General features: G+C 37.6%; 1 protein-coding gene across 4 annotated transcripts in view; it reads left to right on the top strand.

Moving 5' to 3' along the window:
* Positions 1 to 26,032, top strand: part of Aff2 (ALF transcription elongation factor 2) — a 465,019-nt gene that overhangs the window by 127,252 nt on the left and 311,735 nt on the right. For 2 of the 4 annotated variants that reach the window (XM_015498021.2, XM_048797039.1), the window contains exon 2: positions 25,092 to 25,224. In XM_015498021.2, the coding sequence (XP_015353507.1) occupies positions 25,092 to 25,224 (133 nt within the window). The remainder of the gene's footprint in view (positions 1 to 25,091; positions 25,225 to 26,032) is intronic. The other 2 variants (XM_015498023.2, XM_015498020.2) reach the window with 1 other exon arrangement.

Genomic DNA, 26,032 nt, shown 5'->3' with positions numbered 1-26,032 from the left:
GAGAAGAAGATTAACATTTAACAGGGATGAGAGGTGGGAGGGAAAGGGAGAGAGAAGGGAAATTGCATGGAAATGGAAGGAGACCCTCAGGGTTATACAGTGGAGGGGGTAGAGAGAGAGGAGGGGAGGGGAGGGGAGAGGTGGGGAGGGGGGAGGGTGGAGGATGGGAAAGGCAGCGGAGCACAACAGACACTAGTATGGCAATATGTAAATCAATGGATGTATAACTGATGTGATTCTGCAATCTGTGTATGAGGTGAAGGTGGGAGTTCATAACCCACTTGAATCAAAGTGTGGAATATGATATGTCAAGAAATTTGTAATGTTTTGAACAACCCACAATAAAAAATTAAAAAAAAAGAAATTGTGGTATAGATAAACAAGAGAGGTATATTTAGCCATAAAGAAGAATGAAATTATGGCATTTTCTGGTCAATGAATGGAACTGGAGAGCATCATGCTAAGTGAAATAAGCTAGACTCAGGAAGTTCAGAGTCAAATTTTTTCACTCATATGCAGAAGCTAGATGAAAATAAGGGGAAAAGATGGGTGAGGGGTCCTATATAACAGTATAGAGAAGATAAGTGGAGGAGAAGAAGGATATTGAGAGGAAGGATGGGAAAGGGAAGGAAATGAGGAATGAATGTGAGAAAAATTATACTATGTTCATGTATAAACGTACCACAGTGAAGTCCACTTTTATGCATACCTATAAAGCACCAAGCAAAAAACACAAGATATCAGGAAAAGAGACAATGAAGAAGTCAGAACAACAGTGTTCAAAACTGGTGAGTTTTATTTTCTGCAGCCAAGCATGAAGGTTTTAGGAAAGTGAGACTGGTATGGGGTGATGAAAAAGCTTTAGAAATAGGGATGCTATACAAACATTTTGAATTTACTTAATGTGGCTAAACCACATTTGTTTTGAACCAAAGTGGTCACACATATTGGAGCAAGGGAAGGTAGTTATGAGATATGCCTTTAGGAGCTGAGGCCCAGTGCTGATATTCTTCTCCTAGAATTGTGGGAAAGGTTTTATTTTCTTTCTTTATTGAGATAAAACTAAACTTTCAGTTCTTATTACAAAAGTGATATTTTCATTTTAAAGGAAAAATAATTAAAAATACATTTAGGCAAATATAGGGAGGAAACATATAATCTCCTACTAGAAATTTAAAAAATAATAGTTTATGGTATAAAAATTATTATTTTTTTCTTAATGCCCATGTAGTTAGACATTTTATATAAAATAGAATCAGGACATGTCTTCATATTGAGGATTTTTAAGCTTTTCACATTTTAAAACATTTTATTAGTGCATATAATTATGCATAATATTGGGGTTCATTCTGATATTCATAACTGCATGGAATATAATTTGTACAATTTTAGCCCCCCAAACTTTCCCTTTTCCTCCCTTCCTTCCTCCCCCTGATCCCCTTCTCTACTATACTGGTCTTCTATTTATTTATTTTCTTTTTAAAATTGGTGCTTTGTATGGGGCTGGGGCTGGGGCTCAGCGGTAGTGCACTTGCCTGGCATGTGTGAGGCACTGGGTTAGATTCTCAGCACCACGTATGAATAAATAAAATATAAAAGTCTACCAACAACTACAAAAATATTTTTTAAAAATTAGTGCTTTGTAGATATATATATAAAAGTAGAATTTCCTGTGGTGTATTCATATGGTGCATAGTATAATTTAGTCAATTTCATTACACATTCCTCTCCTTTACTGTCTCTTCTTCCTTCTCCTCAATTCCTTTCCTCTACTCCATTGATCTCATTTATATTTCATGGGAAGATTTTGATGAAACATGAGTAACCTTATTTAAAAAATGTTTGTAATGTCAAACTTTCAAATATATATTTATATATATTATATTTATACTTATATGTATGTTTTACATATATTTATCATGACCAAAACAATTAAAAATGTAATATGCAAAAAAGTTGTACAGATTAAAATATGTCAAATTCTGTGTATAAGTCCATGAGGATAACTGGGAAGAATAATCCAACTACTGTTAAGATATTTGTGTATGAGAACCATGAACAGATGGCCATTTAGTTACCCCAATTGTCCTGTTTCTTTGGCTTTTTGGAAAACATATTGGCATAATGGGTAATTTTCTATGTTGTTTATCTTGACCTGGCATTATAAAAAACCTCAAGTAACTATGACTGCATAGATTCCTTAGAACTAAAGTTGTCACACACATTGAAGCAGGGCAAGGTTGCCATGAGATACAATTTGGCAGTAGAGCCCAATGCTGATAGATAATGATGTTAATTACTGTGAAGATATAGTGAAGAGTACATCAAAATTTTGACACCTTCTTCAGATTGATATAATATCTTTACTGTATTTGGAAAATTACATTTGGCCTTGACAGATGAACTCTGGTAGTCTCCAGCAGGCATCCTGTGGCATGCTAAGACATCAGTTTGTTATTTTTCTTTGTCATGTTAGGTGACATTGTCCTTAAGAATGAACATGTGTCCCATTTGCACCATATGTAAAAGTAATTTTTGGTTACTACCATGGTTGTGTTAAATATTTATATCCTGTAATATATCCTGTTTTAAAATAACTATCCAAGGGCATTACAAACCACATAAAGAATATTAATTTGGCCTTCAGTAAATTACAAGTATATGTCATGAGCTTAGTGTGAGTGTGTGTGTATGTATGTGTGTTAGTGGGGATTGAAGGAATAGGTAGAAGATGGTGATAACCTCTCTCTGTTTTCTTACTAGTAAAATGAGGTAACAAGACTTATTAATTGCTAAGAATACTTTCAACTATATGTTATGTGTTCCTAATATTGTGAACAGCAACTGACACTCCTAAAAATTTGCTTTCAAGTGGCAAATTGTTAGTTTGCTTTAATGAATCAAAACTTTTAAATAGTCAAATGATTAATTGCATCATTAATCTGTTCCCATTAGCTGATTGAAACAAATTGTTTATTAATTTCCAGTCGGTAATATGTAAGTTTCTAATTTAATTAAAATCTCATTATGTGTTTTTAAGACAAAAGATATATTGATATTGAATTTGATGAGTGAGACCTAGACAATGCTCTAGAATCAGCTTAGATTCTACCAGGCTCTGTGCAGAGGAAGAGCTGGGCTGGGGGCCAAGCTCCTGGACCCTCCTAGGATTATGAGGAAGCTTTTGATGGGACATAGACACCTTGCAGAGGGTGTGGCTTATTGTGTCCTCAGTAAGTCCAAGAATCAGAATTTTAGATGTGAGAAGCTGCTCCAAGATTACCAGGCACTGGTCCCACACCCTACCAGGTAGTTGAATCAACAAATCCTGAGACATGGGGTGGAACAAACTCTCTCCTTAGGACCTTCTCCCTTGTGGGCCTGCTAGGATGCCTGTTGTCTTCCCTCAGGATTTTTGTTCAGAAAGTGAAAGACAGAGCCCATATATGCCCTGATTCTTGTCTTTTTTTTTAATCTAGTTGTTGGTAGACCTTTATTTCTATCAACAATAGATGATAGAATCAAATCCAGGGCTTCACACATGCCAGGCATGCTACCTCTGAGCCCCAGCCCCAGCCCCTGATTCCTGTTTCTTAAAGGCAAAAACCTCCCTATTTTTTTGAACAAATACCCACAGAACAGTTTGTGAGTCCATTTTACTCTCCTTGAAGTTGACAAGTTTCATGTTGCCTTATTCCCCAGAGAGCACCACTCCACACAGATGTCCCATGTGGGGAGTCTCAGCAAGGTTGCCCTGGTCAGACTATTGATGAGTCTTATTTTCCTTGAGGGACCTATGTGTAGATCTGTGACACTCCTTGATTAGGGAGGAGGTTTTCCACATAAATGCCTAATAGGTAGGCAAGTATATGTCATGAGCTTAGTGTGAGTGTGTGTGTATGTATGTGTGACATTTCCAAGGTACTAGTAAAGTCCCTCACTGGGCTTTGAAATGCATAGAGGCCCACATTAGAGTGATTTGGTTTTGATTTTATGGGTAAAGGAGGGGAGCAGTGATTTGGGGAAATTGGCTGAAAAACATTAGCCTTTACCTTTGTAATGTAATTATAGAGCATTGGGGGATATTTATCTTCTTTTTTTCCTTCAAAGGTTCCCCTCCTTTTTTCAGGTGAGAAACACTGAAAGTCACTTGGGTACAGGCACCAGTTTTATTTATTTATTTGTTTATTTATTTTTCTAATTTTTTTTAGTTGTTGATAGACCTTTATTTTATTTATTTATATGCTGTGCCGAGCATTGAACCCAGTGCCTCACACATGCTAGGCAAGTGTGCTACTGCTGAGCCACAGCTCCAACCCCCCCAGGCACCAGTTTTATCTCTATGGTATGGGACAACTTGCCTTCCTCCACTGCCACCACCCACAGCAAGGTATGGAATCCTTATTTTCTTGGACACTTCCTTCCACTGGAAGAATGGACCTTGCAGCCACGGCATTCCGGGACTGTTCCTATTCCCAGTCAGCCCTTCCACATGCCTAAATTTTTCACTCAAGTTTCAGGGCAGAAAGACAAGAAAAGCTTCATTTAGAGCCCAAAATAGTCATGCCAGCCAACTCTTACAGGTTCCCCTCTCATCTATGGTTCAGCCTTACCTCTCTTTATAGCTGGCAGTTCAGACTTTTCATCTTGGTGAGCTGATGTCCTCCTCACTGGTGAGCTTATCTCCTATTTCTTTGAGGAGATCAAGGTCCTTTGGTGTAAGTTTCATAATCTTTCTTCCCCTACACCTGTCATTGTGCCTTTATCTTATCTTCTCACATCTGTGCCTTTACCCGTGTAGATCTTCAACTCTTTTCTCACTTAAAACATGTCAAGAAGCATCCTGCCACCTTCCCACGTCACCATCAACCCCTTCTACAAACACTGGGATGTCTTTTCTTCTTTAGGTTAGGTTTCAGGGTTCTAGAGGTTTATGTTGGCCTAAACACTCAGAACCAGAGAAGCTATAGCCCATATGAATGTAGTGAAATTATACTGATAAACCATTTCTGAGTAAATCCACAAAACAAAGGGGGACTCCTATTTTTGCATAATATTGCTTTAAGAAGTTTTTCAGAGAGAGGAAACATGACACATATAGCTATATAGAAGACAGGACAAGGCCAAAGCCTCACTAATCCAACTGTAAAAGTTCCAGCAAGACACTTTTAGATGTACACAGTTCAGTACTTAAACAGAAAGTGCAAAGAATGATCCAAAGGGCTCAGCTTCCACAATTCAAGATAAGGAACAGGGAAACAAAGGGGCCAATTTTAGAAGGAGTTATGGGATGTTGCATTGCTCAGGACTTCATTCTAGACAACAGCCAAATGACTTCTAAAGTCACAACTCTGCTATAAGGCAGAGAAGGGTATGGAGAAGAGGGATGACCCAGAACCAGGAAATTGATGAGAAACTGGCATAACAATCTTCCAGAGGCAATAGAGAGATAAGTAGAAGAAAGCCTTAGAATAGCTCCTCAGAGGCCTGGCAGCCTCCCATATTTGGGGAGATTACAAGAAATTCTACTAAGGCTTAGATCTGCTATGGTTCAAGTCTCTGCCTATGTGAATATCTACAAGGTCACCAGGGTGATATTCCAGAGCCATTTTCAAAAATAATAAGAGACCAAGTAATGCACAGATAAATAATGTTTTGTCTTAGTGTCTATTTATAAGTCCATGTCTGTAAGAGGGATTCCATTGAAATCACAGCCATCACTTTGGGTTTCACTGGCCTCTGAACCCAGTACTGAGAGACCCAAAACTAATTTCTATTTAACTTGAATGCTAACTTAATAATCAAGTAAATACCTTCATGTTTAATGCTTAAGCAGAATTTCATTAAAATTTCTTTGACGTTAAGCCAAATTTTGAAGTGAATTGGAACTGGTTTGCATTTCTTAAATTGGTCTTTCTTTGGAAATAATGAAAAAGTGTTAGAGTCTTGGCAGAATTCCAATGACTGTGACTCAACTTGTTAAAGTTAAATTTTAATATTTACACATTATATAGTATAATATTTATACTAGGCAACAGATTGGGAAGTAGAATTCAAAATAAGATACACTTTGACTTGGAATTACAGTATGGTAGTCATTACACCCAGAGAATCTGGGGTTATCTAATACTAATGCTGAGGCAACCCAAGCAAAGGATTTTGGAATATAAACACTACTAAGCATGGGTTTGATGGCAATATGTGCTTTATATACTGGCTGATCATTGATATCACTATTATTGAGATGCTTAGGGGAAATCTGGCTTGTTCATAACACCATCTACTAGCTTGTATGATAATGAAATCCATTAGGCTACTAGCAACCTGACCTGAGCATGCTGGGAGCTGGGCTGGCTCAGGGATAGAAGGTAGGGGGCATTACAAAAAAAATGAATGCTGTCAGGTTGCGGGTGGTGCTCATCGATAGAGTGCTTACCTGTCATGCTTGAGGACCTAGATTTAATCCTCAACACTACCTACCTACCTACATACATACATACATAATTGCAGTTGTAGAGTCTTTTAAAAAGTATTCTTTATTTGTAGATGGACACAATACCTTTATTTATTTATTTTTATGTGGTGCTGGGGCTTGATCCCAGTGCTTCACACATGCTAGATGAGCACTCTACCATTTAGCCACAACCTCAGCCCTAAAGATGTAGAATCTTAACATGTTTAGGACCCTGGAAACTATACAGAAAAAGCTCTGTGTTTTACATATGAGATAACTGAGGCCCCAAAGGATTGAATGATTTGCTCAAGGTTAATGAGCCAGTTATTGATAGGCTGAGATGTAAACTTTCAGTCTAAAGATATTATAAGAGAGAGATTCTTTAAAAAAATAGTGATATTTATTTGGGAGTAGCATGGCAATAGAAGAGCATTGCAATGAGAATATGCATGATAGTAAACTATGGGCATATTTAAAAGGATTGAGGCAAGGGGATGTTAATAAAGACAAAAGTGCAGATGATTAGATATTTTCAAACAATACCTCTTGACCACAGTAATAGCAAGATTGGCATCAGTCTGAGGTTGAACAGACAGTTGCTGGGTAGATACCCTTTTAGAAGTAATTTTTGAACGACATTACAGTAGCCTCTGTACAAGCTTGTAGTTCTGGCAAAGTCTTTTGTGATAGTTATTATCAGGAAGTCATGTATAAGAATCCTTCCTTCATAACCTCCTTGTTTTATTTATTTAGATTTTCTTAGTATGATGCAAGTGACTCCATCTTGACTCTGACACCTTTTATATTCTTTTCACAAAACGCACATATTTAACTCCAGTCCACAGACTGGAGAAACTCCAGATAGAAACTCATATGGACTTTCCTGAGGTTGATCTTATTGCAGATATATTAATAAAGAATGGGGAAGGTCCTGAATAAAACATCCTTAGATTCTTTGGTGCTCATGCTGTAAAGAGGGTTCAAGAGTCACTTGGGTCACTTGGGGGTAAGATTGTAACATATCAGTTCCTTTCAAATCTCTCAAATCAGAGATCTAGAAGAGCTCTGAAAGAAAAAAATAGCAGCAAATGCAAGTCTAAATACTATTAAGCCTCAGATCTTGGGCCTGGAGGGGAGGAAACTCAATGTAATACCCTTTTTTACCCAGTCACAATTGTGTGCAAAGGGATCATTGGGCCAACTTGTGAGGTAGTGAACACCCTGAAATGGATCTTACCACTTATCAGAAAGAGGATTTTATGTACTGAATGGAGGAGTGGACAATTTAATTGCATGACCACTGTGGCTTCCTCTGCTCTTTGCTACTCTTAATGGAAATCTGCCTCATACCTAAGTTGTGAGTGCATATTTACATGCATGCATACACATGCCACATTAGTATTCACTGCACCCTAATATTAAGCCATATCATTGGCTTAATAGCCTCAGGTTGTGCCTACAAGATAACATGGAGACAAACAGTTACAAAGAGAGCATTCTGTCAATCACACAGCCATTTAGAATCCACATCCTTTATTTAATAATTCTGTCTGCCTTGTGCCAAACCATGGACTTTCCTTGGAGGACTTCCAAGTTATTTCTTTCCTAAACTAATCCCACACAGTCTTGAATATGATAGTCTTTTCACATAGAGTGGATTGCTTGCAGACACTAAGTCCTGTTTAGTTTTTTAGTGATTCATGAGCATTTTAAGGGAAACTTCCCAAACTCATTTTATCTGTTCAACCTCCAATTTAGAAAGCACAGGAGTAAAAGAATGCTGTTTTCACTTCCTCTTTCACCTTTTCTTTCATTAAACAGGGAGCTGAATGCACTGGATAGGGATCAGAAACCCAAAAAGATGATAGAAAGGACACTAAATTAAGAGTCAGGAGACCTGGGCTCTTGTCCAAGTCATGCCACTGACTAGGTGGATGACATTGAGTGGCCCACTTTCTTTTATTATACTTGATCTTCCCCATAATGGAAAATGATTACTTTGATCTTGCTACCTGCTAAAGACCCTTAGATTGAAGGTGGCTTGTGTATTCAATTTTCTCCTATTTTCATGATCCTTATTTGGACTACAGTAAAGTGTTTTGTAGGTATACGGTGCCTTTCTGGGTAATTTTGCTCCTGTCGGAAGATGTATTGTCATCTCTATTGTTGTAATGTCACTGAACCGTCTTATTAATCAATAAAATGGATGAGTTAATGTGCAGAGTTTTATAAATGAGCAACCACAGATTTCATACTATTGTAATATGTAAACATGATGAATTCATTTTTGATTGTTGTGCTCAACGTAAGAGGGCAAGTGTGGCCTCACTTATCTTGAGCAATTGAGCATCTAGTTATTTGAGGTAATTTAAATGTCTTGTGTCAGTCTGTTAAGCTACTTGCATATGAATAGAAAATGTAGTTTCAGGGTCACTTTTGGATGGTTATTTTTATTTAGTTTTACTGAGTAATAATATCTTACATCTCCAGATAAGTGGGACCTTTTCCCTCTTCTCTCCTTCTCTCAAAGATCTAGTGTCTCTTCTCTTAGTAATAATGAGGATAAAGATAAATAACGTGGGTAAAGCAATTTACCTTCAACAGACATTTTCACATACATTATCTCATTTGAGGGTCACAGCAATCCCCAGTCACACCATTGAGAAGAGTCAGCCTTGGAGAGCTGAAGCGTCTCACCCCAGCTCTCACAGGCATTAAATGACAGAATAGATGTGGCTGGGATGACACAGGGCTTTGTCCTCCCTCATCCATTGGGAACTCTTCATGTGTGAGGTGCTTCTCAGAAGAGACATTTGAAAACTTTGGTGGCTCATTTTTGTGCGTTTATTCATCTAAGTGAGAATGTTGAAATCCTACTATATGTCCTGTAATGGGTTTAGGCACTAGCAGGGTAAAAGTGGATAAGTGTTACACCTGTGTTAGGCAAAGTAATGTCAAAGATGTCTAGGCTCCATTCCCAAAGCTGTGCATATATTATCTTACAAGCAAAGGGACTCTGCAGATGTGATTAAGTTAAGGATCTTGAGCTGGGTGATTATCCTGGATTATCTGGATGGGCCCAGGCAATCACACGGGTTCTAACAAAAGAGAGGCAAAAGGGTCAGTGGAGAAGGAGATGTGATGACAGAAGTAGAAATGAGGGAGGGAGAAGGAGTGATTTGCAGATGCTATGCTGCCAGCCCTAGAGACTGGGAAGGAACACCAACCAAAGAATGCAAGTGGCCCATGGACACTGGTAAAGGCAAGAGAATGGAGGAATGCAACCCTGCAGACACTTTGATTTTAGTTCATTGAGACACATTTCACACTCCTGACTTCCAGAATGGGAAGAGAATAATTTTTAGTTGTTAGATGTTATCATGTTCAGGGCAATTTGTCACAGAAGCCTTAGGAAACTGATAGAGGGCCTCCCTCATCATGTATTTCAAAGAGCAACAAGTAAACAGTTGCATTAGGATGGAATTAGTGAATTTGAAGACGGTCCACAGAGTGCTGGGGAGTGGGATCAGAGACCCTGAATTCATATTGGATGGCATGTGGGGTGTCAGGTAAGGATTCTTCAAGGAGGCAACAGGGAAATGAGTCACAGACATTTGCACATTGCAAGAACTAGCAATGGGGCAGGATTTTTCTGTGTGTCACTGTGGTCAAGGAAGGACCACTCCAGAGGGAAAAGAATAATATTCTGAGGATTCCATGTGCATTTAGGTAGGGAGCAAAATCATTGCTCCTAAGGATTCTGCATCAATGCCCAGGTTTGGCAGAATCTGTTCACCTTCTTCCATGGATTATATATCTGCACGAAACCTATATACATGTAATATATATGAGTGTGCATATGTATACTTATGCATATATACGTGTATGTATATGTAAAACTCTCTTAAGATAGTGCAACACAGCATATACATCAGCATAATATTCAGCATCCATTAACTTAGGGACACGCTGTGGAATTTGAAACAGCTGAAGCTTGAAGTAGATCATCTCCTTTCTTTCCAGTCTGTGTTGGATCATATATTACGATGAATGGAAGCAATTATAGGCAGATTCAGTGACAGTGCCATCATTTATGGGAGTATAATCCCTCTGGCCAATCAGTGCTCTAAGTCACAATAAATTACATCAGACTTCCAGTATTACTTGAACATGTAGAAGGCTATGGATCAATGGGTACCTGCTACTTGAAGAGCTTCTGTATTCAGTTCTTGTTGAATTTGTAATTAACAAATGAAACTAAACTAATCACAGTGAATTGTTCCTTTGACTACATTCTTGTTGGTGAGCATACTGGATGTTGAGCAACAAGAGGGTGAAGTGCTGCAGAGTATGGGCCTGTGCTCTGGTATGTGGAGCTGCCTTTCAGCAAATAAATGCATCTATCAGAGCATATGAATGGTGTGTTACTGTGACAAAATGGTTCATCCTTGTAGGCTCCTGATTTGTCTGGCTTGAACGGTTTGTGTTAATCAATGATTATTTTATATTAAAAGGCATACTTGCATTTTCCCACAGATTGGCTGGTATTTATCCAAGAAAATATCAGTAAACTGAGGAGTTCTAAAAGTAATGTGTGAAATGTAAGTGAAACAGGTAGAAAAAAATTGCCAGTGGCTTATGTGAATCAAAATTATCCCCTGCTACTATAAACAACTTGGAAAAGAAAAGCAGGTGTAAAAGCCTTTGTACCTACATGGAGTGTCCATTTAAAGATACAGTTCTTGTAGATTGTCCCACTTGATTATTTATTCTCGTTAGTTTCTGTGCTTGATTATAGCCTTCATCTCATGAAAGGAAATTAACAATTATTCTGGACTAGTTCTTAGAATCTTTGGCTATTTCAGAGGAAGGCCTGTACCAGCTCCCATACACAGCACACTGTTTGTGATGTTCATTAAAAATATTAGGGACAACGATGTTCAGCAACTACTTAGCATAATTTTGTTTTACTAGTTTATTATGCACCAGTGATACTCAATTGAGTCTTAGCATTAATATACTCATAAAATCCAGTGCAGTGCCTCCATATGGTGCATGGGTAGGAGCATATTAAATATACTACACAAACAGAGTTCAAGACCTCACGCATACTGATCAACAGTGCACCAATTAGGTAATGCAACAGTCATGAAAATAGACACTGGCATATGTGCCCAAGGTCTAGATGAAAATGGAACTGATAGGACAAATGACAAGAGAGAATGGAAGATCAAACAGGGCCACATAGGTTACACTGTTACTACAAACCCAAAGGCACAAAGTGTTTTATTTTCCAGAGGCACAGCACTGAAACCAATGTCATTTAACTTCTAAATGGCTTATTAAGTAGAACTAGAAAATCTCTCTTTTTAGGCTAGCACTGATAAATATAAATACGAAGTGAGCCACAAATACAAGCCCCATATATAAGTTTAAGTTTTCTACTAGTTTCATTGAAATTGAAAACAAAGAAACAGGTACAATTTGTATCTTTTCTTTAACCTAATGTCTGCAAAGTATCATTTTAATATGCAGTCTTGTATAAAATGATCAATGGCATGCTTAGTACTTTTTACATACTAATATTTTGAAATCCAAACTAATTTACACTTACAGAGTATTTTTATTCGGACTAGTTTATTCTCGTTATATACTTTTCAAATGTTTAGGTTGGCTAATGGCTACCTTGTTATTGCCAGTTTAGATTATTGCCTAACAAGTTCTCTTCTGCCTCTATTTTATGATTTTTTTCCTTTCTTTCTCCTTTCTTTGATAAGAGTTTGTTTAGAAGGTTTAAAGAGTAGGGTTGAATGTGAGAGTTATGGGAGACTGAGCCTCAGTGTAGTTCAGGGACCTACTGGGGTCACATGACCTGTAAGTGGAAGAATCACTTTCTGAAGTTTATCCACCACATTACCTCTTGCTTCCAAAAGCCCATCCTATATGTGACCTTCTTTTACATTGTTTGCTATCAGTGCACAATAATGAACTATTTGCTAGTCATCTAATAATGATAACACATAGAAAATTATTCAAAAACCTTAAAATAAAGCCCAATTTTCTCTGGCACTTAGGGACTTTCCCCACATTGGGGATGAATAGAATTAGAAAATATTTTGCAATTAAAACACAGTTGATGTAGTAGAAAAAGAAACTGCACCTGGACTTAGACAAATGGCCTTCATATTCTAGTTTTGCCCACAGTACGTGACAGTAAGCACTAAGAATCTAGCCCTTCTAGATTTCAGTGTTTTCATCTGTGAAATGGAAGGTCAGAGTGCCTGTGTGACCTATTTTTCAGCCTTATCACAGGTCTCAAATAAAATCACATTCATGCAAATAAGAGTGTAGTGGGGTGAGAAATACCATACAAATGTAAGAGCTATTATTTTACAAAACATAAGTAAATTCTTGAAATCCTGGTATGCCCTAGATCCATTCATTCATTTATGTTACAATAACATTGATAATATGTAATCCACTCGCCCTCAAAATCCTAAATCATTACATTTCAGGCAACGCTCCTCCTCAATCAATCCCCAATTTTCTCTCCTCCTCGCTGCACTGCTAGTCTGCTTGATCCAGGCATTTGTCAAAGTGAAAACATTTGGATCGCAGCCCAGCTAGATAAGAGACAAGGAATCAGCACACACATACTTCTGAATGAAGGACTGAGCTGGTGACCTCAGGTAATCAGAGGCCTCTCACCTCCCCAGCAGAGCACATTTGTACCACACCATAGCTCCTGGGCTGCCACATACAGCATGCTAATCATATGTGCAAGGCTGTGTGTATGTGAGTTGCCAAGACTCAAGAATAGGTTATGCTCTGGTGGGTAAATCCATTAGATCCATGCTAGATGTATAGGATAAACATGCGTCATATTGCATCAGAAAAAAAGGTAGTGCTTTCTTTTTCATATCATTTGGCAGGAATGTTCGCTATTAAAGTGGCAGTATTTGGTGTAGAGAATTTTCTCTTTATTCAATGAGGACAGTAGAGGGGAAGAAAAATCTGGCACCAAACACTAATATGCACCTAAAGTAGTACTAATGATGATGGTTGTAATAATGATGGAAATAGTAGCTGCTACTTGCTCAATGTTAGTAATATGTTATTTTGATTAAAATATGAAATATTAAAATATTAAATTGCAAGGCATTGTCCAAATTTATTCACTGCTCTTCAGAGAGCAAATGCACAGTGACAGAAGGTTTTTAATAAAAATAGCAAGTGCACCTAGAATAAGTATTGTTAACCAAATAACTATCACTGATATCATTTACATGTCATGTTTCAAAAGATGAATGTGTTGTCTTAATTTTTTTTAGACACCACAACAGGGTCTCCAAGCATTTAAATAAAACAGAAACAGTTCATTAGAACAGAAGGAAACTATTGGAATATATTGGTCACAACTTGCTTGCAAGCATTTCTGACAGCAGCCCTCTGTTGAGGAGAAAATTGCACAAATTGCCAGTTATTATCATTTTTAATAAATAAGCCTTCTATCCTCTCTCTTCCTCCCTCCCTCTGGCTTCTTTGCAATTGTGTTCAACAAGCATATTTTCAGTGGGACCATTTCTATTACAGAGTGATTGAGCTCTGATTTACACATCAATTACCCACCTTCATGGACATTTTCATGCTCCCCTAGCTGACATCAATGAAGCATAACTGCGTAAACGCTTTATTTCATACCAGTTTTGGATAACTGAGACTGATAACTAATCATATCGAGAGACAATGTGCTATAATACAGGAAACAATAAATGCTTCCCTTTGAAAATCTCATCTATTCTTTATGAGCTCAGCGATCGTATACTTATCTCAGTCAACCATTTCTTTCTGCAAGGATCTTCCTATCACTTGGTACCTCTAGTGAAATTAGGGTTTTACCCTCAAACACAGAAAACCAAATTGTATCTTGCCAACTTCCCAAAGAGCAGAAAATTTGACTACTTTCGTATCAGTGCTGTAGACCAATTTCACCAAACATCCCTTGGACAATCCATGAACCCAAGCTTGGCTGCATCTATAATGTCTTACACATTTATCTCAGGGGATCCTCTCCAACACCACTTAGTTCTTTTGTAATAGATCCACCTTCTTTTTTGAACTATGAATTTCCTGAAAGCTTATGCTCTGTCTTTTTTTTTCCTGAGCACCAAACATGGTGCCTGGAATGACATAGGCATCCAGTCAGTTTGTTGACTACGTAGACAAATGAATTCATGTATTAATGAATATCTCTGTTAATATTTGTCACTGAACTTGGACAGAAAAATATGTTTGCCTGTCATTTGTTCATTCATTCAGTCAAAAAATATTAATCAAGAGCTGAACACTGAGTTTGGCACATATCCAGATAAATGGGAAGCAGAAATGCATTATTCCTCCCAAGTGACAGTTTCATTTAACACCCACAAGTTCTCTGAGACACAGCAGGAAAGGGGTAAAGAAGAATGAATTGGAAAGGAGTGTCATGCTGGAGTAGAGAGAGGAGACTGGATAGTAGTACAATGCAGACTAAAACAGACACATCTTAAGGTCAAGATTAGTTGTACTCACCTTCATGAGGCCCAACGTTGTCACTGTGAACTAGCTCAGAAATGAAAGTTGAGGGTGTATTTGTTTGCTAGGGTGGTTGTAACAAAGCACCACAGACCAGGATGATTCAAATAACATATTTTTGGTTTTACAATTGTGAAGGTTAGGAATCTAAAATCAAGGTGTTGATAGATTGGTGCCTTTTGATGTCTGTGAGGAAGAATCTGTTCTACCCATTTCCACTTGTGTCCTGGCAGTCTTTGGCATTCTTTGGCTTATTGAAGCATTGTCCCAGTCTCTGTGCTTGCCTTCACATGGCATTATCCCTGTGTGTCTATGTTTTCTTTCATATATCCTCATTTTGTTTTGTATTGTTTTGACATTTCCTCATTTTTTTAAAGATGCCAGTCTTATAAGAAGATTAGGAGTCCACCTATTCCACTATGATCTCCTCTTAACTAATTAACATTTGCAACCACCCTCTTTCTAAATAAGATCACCTTCTGAGGTACTAGGAGTCAGGACTTCAACATATGAATTTTGGGGTGACACAATTCAACTCACAGCAGGAGGCTACCTGGTTTTAGTCAGGCACTTCTCAGGATAGAAGGGAGAAGTATAAGCCATGGGTAGATCACACCTATAGGTCCATGTGAGAAAACAAGCCTGGGGTCATAACAAGTTGCAGAGAGCAAGAGAAGTAGGCTGTGCCTGGGGTTCTCAGCTGAGGCCAGAGCTCTGTGGGGGTGCAGCGTCCAAAGAGGCAGGAGCCAAAAGGTTAAGCTTGCAGGGGGTAGAATTTGCTTGGGTAAAATTAGTGAATGCATTTGGATCAAAGGGTTTGGTGAGACATGAAAACAGAGCTTAAAATTGTCAATTATAAACTGCTCCTTAAGGGCATTAATTTCCTTAGTTTAAAAGTAATTAAGAATACTATTTCTGAGAAAATATTGTTTTAAATTAAGTAGTTATTGAAATTGCCTTGCTTATAGCTAACCAAAACTAAAACACCTTTTAAAAGTGTCATTTATGAGGAGCCAGAAAGTTATATTAAGACTTTGACTTGGAAAAGAATTCCTGATATTTAATGAGCATCGAGAGGAAATACCTCAGGTAGCTTTTTCCTACTTTGAAAGACAGAGTTGTTCTGTGTAGGTTGGCTGCCGAAGCAACTGGTATGGAGCTCAGGATGAGGCACATGGGGGAAGTAGGACTCACTGGGAAAGCACAGGGGCAGAGGACCAAGCAGAATCTTGGACCACCAAGCCTGGCACCATGCTTGCCTTGCCAGACAGGAAGTTTGGAGAATGCCACAGAAACAGAGACCAAAGTCTAGGAGGAGGCAGAAGTTCAGGAGGATATAGCAAAGATAACAATGACTATGACATTGATTCCTAAGCCGCACCATAGATTCTACATACTGAACCTTTCCTGAAGTCACAATTCAAACAAACCACAGAGTTCTTTCAATCCATCACAAGTACTCAAAGCCCGTCATTGCCTCCTTTATGCCTCCTCTCCCATGGATCCATGCAACATTTCTGATTATGGAAAACATATTCACATTTCCTTGAAGTAAATCAAGATTTAGATCTAGCAGCTCTTTAAAGCTCAGCATTGCTGTCAACTCTGATTAATTTAGAGAGAGAATTATAAATGAGATAAGTTCAACTTGACACTAAAGAGTGCATGAAGAAATACTGAGAGAAACATGAAGAAACACGAAAATAATAAATTGTTACCTTTGATTGGCAATGAGGAACAGGGTGGATGCTGACAAGGGGGGAGCAAGAATGTTTAATAACATTTTGAATTTAATATAGGTTAAATTTCCAAACCTATTCAAAAGCCATAAATATATGAATGAATGCATTTACTTTATTTTCTGATTATATATTGTCTTGCTTTGTGCTATTCATTCAAAGACCCTGCTGGTCTTCACGATGTATTCTTTTTTAGAATGATAAATCTTTTTAAAAAATATCTTTATTTATTTATATTTATATTTATGTGGTGCCGAGGATCAAACCCAGCGCCTTGCATGTGCTAGGCTGAGCCACAATCCCATACCAGGAAGTATTTTTGTAAGCTCCTGAATTATGCAACTGTTGGAAGCTCTCTTGGTTTTGTCATTCTGAATGTGAGGAGCCTGTAAAGCACTATTTTCTGTTATTTATGGTCAGTGAGCAATTAGGAGTGACAGTGATAACCAAATCTCATATTAAGGAATGGGCCAGAACTAAAGTAATTTTAAATGATTTTCTATAAAAATGGAAATCAAACAGGTAATCTACGCAAAGGTTAGTAAAGCAGACCACAAACTCAGGGATCCATTGATATTATGATTTTGTAATGGAGTCTTCTTATAGTGGGATATGTGCATATGGAAGAAAAGAGTTTGAAGGAGATGAGGGCAGAGAGTCACAGAGTTGTAAAAGGTGACTGATACAATTCTAAGTTGCCTAGGAAAGGGTCTCTATTTTTGCAGAGTAAGACAACCATATCATGCAGGGAGGGATACGGGGCATACCTCTTAGCCAAGGATGAAAAGAATTTACTTTCACAGCATAGACTTTTTTAGAGTACATTTTAAAGGGTTTCCTGAAAGTTGTTGCTGCCCTGAGTACTACTGCTGGCAGAAGGGAACCTTTGGGTTGCTAGAGTCATGATCACTGTATAGAAAAGCAGCATTTCCATTAAAATGGAATCCTCTAAAAATGGAGTTTTATTGTATTTCTACAATATTGTTGATGATCAGTATCCATTTGAGTGTCTACCTGTGCTTACTTTACAGAAGGATCTATACCACGATCCAAAAGCCCTTTATAAGCCATGATATTCTACAGGGAATTTAGATTTGAGATGTACTCCCTGGGTCAATTGCACTGTGCCAGTTGTGTGAGAAGAGTTTATATGTGTGGGTGTGCCTGAAAGTGCCCTTCTTTTCTGTAAGAAATACTAGCATCTTCTTTTGACTCACAGGGTGGCCTCTGGATTCTGTTAGTGTTATTGGTTGTTGTTCTGCATGACAAGTCTATTTTTGTAATAACTGTATTCACCTTCAAGGCATTTCTCCCAACATATATCAGCAATGTAGATATTTGTGTAATATAATATATCCTTTTCTCAATGGGACCTGGCCTCTGATTTAACATCATGTAATAAAGAATTAAATTACTCTTGTCATATAAAGTCCACCAGATGTAGGCGCATACAAATGGGTAAAATAAAGAAATTTACCTATGAATGATCATTTCATGTATGGAGACTAGAAGTTGTTGTCTATGGGTTCCCTGGGACACACCTGGGAGATTCTAATACAACTGGTCTAACATGTGACCTGGACATGGGGTTTTATAAAATCTTCCCTAGATGATTCCAAACTGGAATAGCAACCAAACTGGGGAACCATGTTATAAAAGAAATATTTAGAAATATGTTAATTTTAAAATGTAGTATATTAAAACTCAGGTCAATATTAACTTATGAATTTAGCTCATTTATTCATCAATTTGGTGCCTCTATATCAAAGATCATGTATGAGTTAATACAGAAAAATTTTCAAAGTATAGCTAATAAAATATACCTTATCTTAGTCTGTTACCAGAGAGAATTTAAACCTTGGCAGTCATGAAATTTTGCTACAGGTGCAGTGTGCTGAAGGTCAGTGGTAAAGCACTTGCTTAGTATGCATTAAGCCCTGGGTTTGATCCCCAACTATATAAAACCAAAAACCACCGAGCAAATAAAATGAAGAAATTTTGCTCTGATTTTTAGAGAGTAAAGAGAAATTATAAAAGTTATATGTAAATGTTTTTGACATTTGCAGGTCTTGTGGTGGTCTTAGATCTTTGAATGAACACTGGATTGGGAATCAGTCCATGTCTTGCCAGTTTTCTAGGTATTACTCATATCAAATGAGTTAATGTGCGGTAAAATTTTGTGTGATGAAGGCAAATCATGATCTCCCCCATTCATTGTGAACAGCCGCTGGTAGTTCTCAGAAACCTTTCTCATTCACTGTCATGCTCCACCTTTAGACTGACTGTGTGAAGAGAAAACATGAAATTTATTTTTATTTTAGGTAAGAGAAAACCAAGGTTTGTAAATGTAAAAGGATTTATTAATGATCAAACATCTTGTAAGTGAAAGAGATAGAGCCCATCCCAAATCTCAGAATTTGTATACCATCATTTCTGGACATAGAGCAAATTTCTGTAAAGCTTTCCTCCAAACAACAACAAAACATCTTTCTTTGATGGGTGTCAGGTTAGTTTTTTTGCTGGGTTTTTATCATGCCCAAATGTATTAAACTATCTTTTCTACTTCAGTGTTTGGTATTTGTTAGGGAGATTACAACATTACTTTGGAAGTTTGGTAGGCTAGTCAAAATAATTTTGTCCAAAATCTAAACTGTGGCCTATTTTTAAAAAGAAGAACCTAAATTTCCTTCACAACATGTGCATTTGACATTGCCTATTTATGTACAGAAAGGTTCTTTGTGTTTGCCTGTAGGATGTGATAAGTGAATTACAAGACTCTGACCTTGAGGAATAAAAAGTCTAATGGGAGACATAGAGAATCCTAGCTAAACCAATAAAAACACGTAAGACTGAGCCTTTCTAATGAATATGGAGTGACACAGGACTGAGACTGTCCATATAGTAGAATGTTATTCAACTCAAAAAATAAATGAAATACAGATTCATGCTACAACATAGATATGTCCTGGAAACATTATGCTCAGTGGAAGAAGCCAGACAGAAAAGACCACATATTGCATGATTCCATGTATATGAAGTATCCAGAATAGGAAAATTTATTCAGAGTAAAAGTAGATTAGTGGTTTCCTAAGACTGGGCTGGATGAGGGGATTGCAGGGCAGGATGATCCCTAAAAGATGCAAGACTTCATTTGGGGCTGGTGAAATTTTTCTAAAATCATATCATGGAAATGGTTGCAAAATTCTGTGAGTATACTGAATGACACTGTATTTTGTGCTTTAAATGGGTGAGATTATATGTTTTGTGAATTGTATCTCAATAAAGTCATTATAATAAGAAGAGGGGACTCGAAGAGAAGGGAAATAAGTGAGATAGAAACAAAGCAAGAGAGGTGACCCTTGGAGGGTCTGCCTGACTCCCTGGAAGGTGATTAGATAGGCTTGAGCTGAATCTCTGCTACCATCTTCAGAAGTGGAGGGAATGAGATGATCCCAAGGTGTCTCTACACTGGAATAATAAGTCTGTTTCAAGCAAGATTACTGGAATTACTGGTGTCAACATCATTTTATAAACTACAGATTTAAGAGAACCACAAGAATAAGCACTGGTCCATTTTCCTAAGACCAAAAGAATAATGGAATGCTTAGAACACTCGTGTACTTATATAAATGGAATTTTACTATTAAAAAAAAAAGAGCGTACTATAGGGATACTGCTACATCGATGTTCATAGCAGCACAATTCACAATAGCTAGACTGTGGAACCAACCTAGATGCCCTTCAATAGATGAATGGATTTAAAAAATGTGGCATTTATACACAATGGAGTATTACTCAGCACTAAAAAATGACAAAATCATGGCATTTGCAGGGAAATGGATGGCATTAGAGTAGATTATGCTAAGTGAAGCTAGCCAATCCCTAAAAAACAAATGCCAAATGTCTTCTTTGATATAAGGAGAGCAACTAAGAACAGAGCAGAGAGGAATAGCATGAGAAAAAGATTAACATTAAACAAGGAGGAGAAGTGGGAGGGAAAGGGAGAGAGAAGGTAAATTGCATGGAAATGGAAGGAGACCCTCAGGGTTATACAAAATTACATATAAGAGGATGTGAGGGGATAGGGGACAAAACAAAACAAGGGAGAGAAATGAATTACAGTAGATGGGGTAGAGAGAGAAGATGGGAGGGGANTTTTTTTTTTTTTTTTTTTTTTTTTTTTTTTTTTACTTTAATTTCCCCATCTGTAAAATGAGGGCACCACAACTAGATGATTACTAAAGTGTCTTCTTGCTTTAACAGCTCTGTTCTAAAAGACAAGCCTACATTGTTGCCCAAGTGAGCTACCACTGTGAGCTAATGAAAATGGCATAATTGAACTCTCTAGATTTTAGTGAATCTACATATGCCCTAGGTTTTATTATCCCATGAAGGTAGCTTGGGCTTGTTGTGTACAAAATGAGGGTTACCTCCATACAAGATCAAGTTTAAGGACAAGGTTAGGGGAACATCTGAAAGAAGACAATAAGGAGAATAAATTACTTGAACCTGAAGATGGAAGAAAAACAGATTCAAATCTTCTTTTGCCACTGGTTTGATGAGAACTTGGGATAGCTCCCGTCATTTTATGGGTACCTTAGTTTTCTCCTGTAAAGAGAAGAGTTTCTGTTTTGGGAGGTCAGGGAAGCATACATGCAGGTAAAATCACAGCCACCATAAAAGCCCCATGATAGGGTGAAGTTTCTCAGCATCATACCTGGCACCAGAGTGATTAACAGAAGACCTTAATGGAACTTCTTCTTCTTTATGTCCTTTGTCTATCAGCTAGTATGGATGTAGCAAATTAGCGATTCCAAAAGATAGGCTGTAGAGAGAGAAGACAAAAACCTTTGGTTAATTAACCCAGAGAGTAAATTTGGTTTGGAGTAGTAGTCAGTGGATTTCATATCATCCTAATGTGACAGATTTCATTATATCCAGGAAAAAAGTATTGACAAAACATCCTTACATCCTAAGAGTGCTGAGTCCTAGCATTGAGTCTTTGGCTTATCTTCTCAATAGGAAGATGACTTTTCACACTGATAGGCCCGATTCATCCTGTCCTCATTACTGCGAATAAACTCAGATTGTTCAGACCAATAATATGATGAATGATTCTGGTTTCTGGCTTGAGCATTTCTTTGTAGGTATGGAGCACTTTTTCCTTTGGAAAACAAGCCTGGGAATATAAAGCCACATCAAATCATCAGGGGACAGGCATATGCTTTCCTGCAGCCTCTGCAGGGCTCACAAGTTCAAACACAACCTGCCTGAATCATAAGAACTTTAATTGAGTAGATAAAGAGGTCCTCATAATTATAAACTGCAGTAGGTATAACAAGAGGCTAAATACATAGCTGTGGTTTTAATTAGCTGGTGCTTCAAATTAGTAATGTTGGTTTCAGTCAGAAATCAGTGACGTTGTACACTGAAAGCCTCATCACCATGTAGTTCATTCCTCATTAGACCTCGCCATGTGAAGCTTTCAATACAACACCATGCTGAGAGAGAAAGGAAAAAGTTGGAGCTATTTGGTTGCCTTCCAAGAGCAGTGGAACTCTATGGAGAGGAAATTCATTCTCACCAGAGATATGAGAATTAACTGTTCTTTGTTAGATGTGTTAAAAAATGCAGCAGGCAGTTTTGCTTGCAACAGATAACACCCGTGTGCACACTCAATCTGCTATTCAAATTTGCGTCTGGAATTTGGTAGCTAATGAACTGATGCAAAATGCAGCCAAGAGCCTCCTAACAAATCAAAGCTGGGTCTAAAGCCCTGAAAGTGCCCTTACTGCTGGCCGCTTGAAGGGTTGTCATGCAAGTTGAAGCACGTTTCCTTTTCTTCTCCTTCTCCTTTTTTTTCTCCTTCAGGGTTTTAATTATATCTTTCCCTCAGAGGAGAAAGAAGGTAGTTTGCAAAGCCAAGAGACCAAAGCACTTCAGTTCTCTTCGTGGGAGAATTAAATGTGATCTATGGGCCTGTCATTCTGAGCTGTCAGGTGCATGAAATGAACAGATAACTGGAAAACTGACATCTTGCTCACATTACTCAAAGCAAGAGACTTTGGTTCTCGTTTGTGTGTGGAGAATCATCTGCTAAGGAAGGCCAAAATATTAGTTGTCCCTTTTCTCCTTTGCCACAAATCCTCCCCCCACCTCTAAATATTGGTTTAATTTGTTACTCCACTCCTGCCCCCGGCACTCTGTCTTTCTTACATTTTGATAAATTGATGGGATTGGACTACCCTTGCCTGATATGTGGTGTCAGGCACAATCTGGTGCTGCACACTTAGTGGGCTGCAGATGTCACTACACCTGCTTGATTGCATATCTGCCCCCAACATGAAGACAGTGGGCACTTGGCAACTACTTGAAGTTCTGATCTTAACTTGTACATGGGAATGAAAGATAATACCAGAAAATATAATATCTCTGAAGGGCATCTGAGAGTACAAATGGTAGGCTGCCTTCCAGTATCTGAACTTGACATCTTTCAGACAGGCAGAGAGGTGAGGCCCAGGCATTGGGTAGGTATCTGGAGGTTTTCTTTGCCTTCCTCATTCAGCAATAATACTTGCTGAACATACTCATGAGTGGCCAAGTGAACACTTCTGTGTCCAGCACTGTTTGTATTTTCAAAGTGTCAGTGCATTAAAAAAAAAAAAAACCTATAGATGTTGCCACCATCTTAAAATGGAAAAAAGAAATAAGTGTTGTTTATCCAGAAGATATGGCTATTAAAGACACTTTGAATTTGACAGTTCAAGAAGTCCTGTGGAGAAAGAAGGATAATTAAGTGTAGTGACATCATACATTCTATATATATCAATAGCTAGTTTAACTGCATAGCTAATTCATACTCTAGGCTCTTATTTCGTAAATTAAAATTATGATATTCATGAGAAAATTAGCCTACCAATGACAGGTATTAAGGTCTTGGATGTATTCAAAACCTGTTGATTATACTTTTATATTGGTAATTCTCTTGTAATTCCTTTAGCTGTTATGCTCATGTGCATGTCAAGTATTTAATTAATTCTTAACATTGTAATATGAACATGGGAAAGAAAACCAACATTTACAGAGCACCTGGTTGATAGGCATTTTATGTATATTTATATAATTTAAGTTTGCTCAGTGTGTATGTACTCACTTTGAATTAGCCTAACAAAAAAAGCAGAAGAAAAAAACAGTGAACAAAATCCACTACAGTTTGAGTATTCCTTATCATATGAATATTCATATGAACTTTACTTTACTTACACACTTAGCCTGAAGGTAACTTTATAAAATATTTTAGTGTGCCTGAATTTTACCTGTTCCCCATGACCTGAAGTCAGATGTGGAATTTTTCACTTGTAGAATCATATCAGCACTTGAAATGTTTTGGATTGGGGAAAATGATGAATTTCAGATTTTCATATTAGGGGTACTCAACTTATACTATCAGACTTTCAGATTGCTGTTTAATTTGCAGTCTAGCATGAGGAAGAAAATAATTTTCTCAATCAGGACATGTCCCATTATTTAACACCTAAGGTCCCAGAACATACCTTAATTGTTGTCTGGAAGCTTTTGATATTACAGTGGGAAAGACTGAAATGTGATGAGTCACAGAATTATTCTAAGACATTTGTGCATTTAGGCCATTCAAGACTTTTGGCAAATCCTTTATTTCATTGCTGGTTCCATTCTTTATAATGAGTGTCCCTTGTAGGCTTTTAGATTCTTATTGTAAACTATAGAAAGACCAACACAACAACCACCAAAAAGGCAGTGTATGAGATTTTTCAGTTATCCATTAGTCCATGTTTCATTTCTACAAATGACAGTTTCAGCTCTCCTTCAATTCCATTAGGCTAATTCTGCCTAGGGACTTAGGACAGAATTCCAGTTTATCTGCAGCTCCATAGAGGTAATTCCTTTCCCTTGGGAATTTGTGACAGCTGTTGGAGTCTGAGCCCTAGGCAGTTGGCAACATGATGTAACTTTAACTTATAACTTTTCTGCACAGTGGACTGATTTTTGGGGTATATGCAGTAACTTGTAATAAACAAGGACAAAGAGAAAGAAGTTGTCCATACTTGCATGGTCCTGAGTATAATTTCTACTATGCAAGTTTCTGTTTTTTTTTTCTTTATTCTGAAGAATCATCTAGGATCTTCAACCCAATGGGAATAAAGAAATGATTCTGCCCTCAGTTGCAGAATCAACTTGGATTGTGTTGACTTGCATTTTTTATTCTTATTGATAACAAGGGGCATCTAATTGATTCACATGACTAATTAACCTTTTTTCTTTTTGTCCTTTCTTTTTCATTTCAGTCACTATGAACAGGACCGTAGTGCACTTAAAAAAAGGGAATGGGAGCGGAGGAATCAAGAAGTTCAGCAAGAAGACGATCTCTTCTCTTCAGGCTTTGATCTTTTTGGGGAGCCCTACAAGGTAGCTGAATATGTATGTAATTTATCTTTCTAGAAAATGGTTGCTTACTATGTTTTTGAAATCACTAATCAACATTAATTTTAAAGCACCTAAGTAATTTCTAGGATAATATATTTTACAAGTGAAATACATATATATGCTGTATTTGGAGTAATTACAACTTTCTGAGGAAGTCTTCAGAGACAAAGTCCATGTTCTTTGAGAAGTATGGTAAGATTTGAAGGAGACCTGTGAGACTTCCTGTCTCCAAGGAACCTGTTACTGCCCTACAATTATTGCAGCAAGGAATGCCCCATCTTTGTGTTTTCCAGGACTTTGATTTTCAGCCAGACAGACCCTGAAGACTTCATCAGAATGTCAACAGATATGCCTATTTCTCTTCCCAATCAGTGCCACCCATTGCAAGAACATTGCTTTCTTTTTTTCACTTGGTTTTTAGCAGCTGTTCAGTGGTTTGAGTGCTCTTTGAAAATCACTGTCCTAAGATAAAGGAAAAAGCCAATCTTTTTCCTGGTGGTTAATAATCATGGGTTAGGAGATTGCCTCAACCCAAGGAGGTAGTTTAGTTAGGCCAATTTTCTAGTGGTATTCTGGCTAGTATGTAGCTCCAATAGAGATGAAACTGCTATGTTTACAAGACAAGTATTTATTTTACAATGTCTGCCTCTGAACTTTCTACTAGGGGTGGAGGTTAGAGGAGTCTGGGAAGAAATTATGATGGAAGGATCTTATTCAATTGCTGGCAGCTGTTTCATTTTTCATTGAAATTTAGTACCAGTGTAATTTTCTATAATGAAACAAAAATGATGTAAAAATAAAA

This window comes from Marmota marmota, unplaced genomic scaffold (genome assembly GCF_001458135.2).
Source record: "Marmota marmota marmota unplaced genomic scaffold, marMar, whole genome shotgun sequence".
In the NCBI taxonomy this organism is placed as follows: Eukaryota; Metazoa; Chordata; class Mammalia; order Rodentia; family Sciuridae; genus Marmota; species Marmota marmota.
This window is presented reverse-complemented; position numbering and strand designations above follow the sequence as displayed.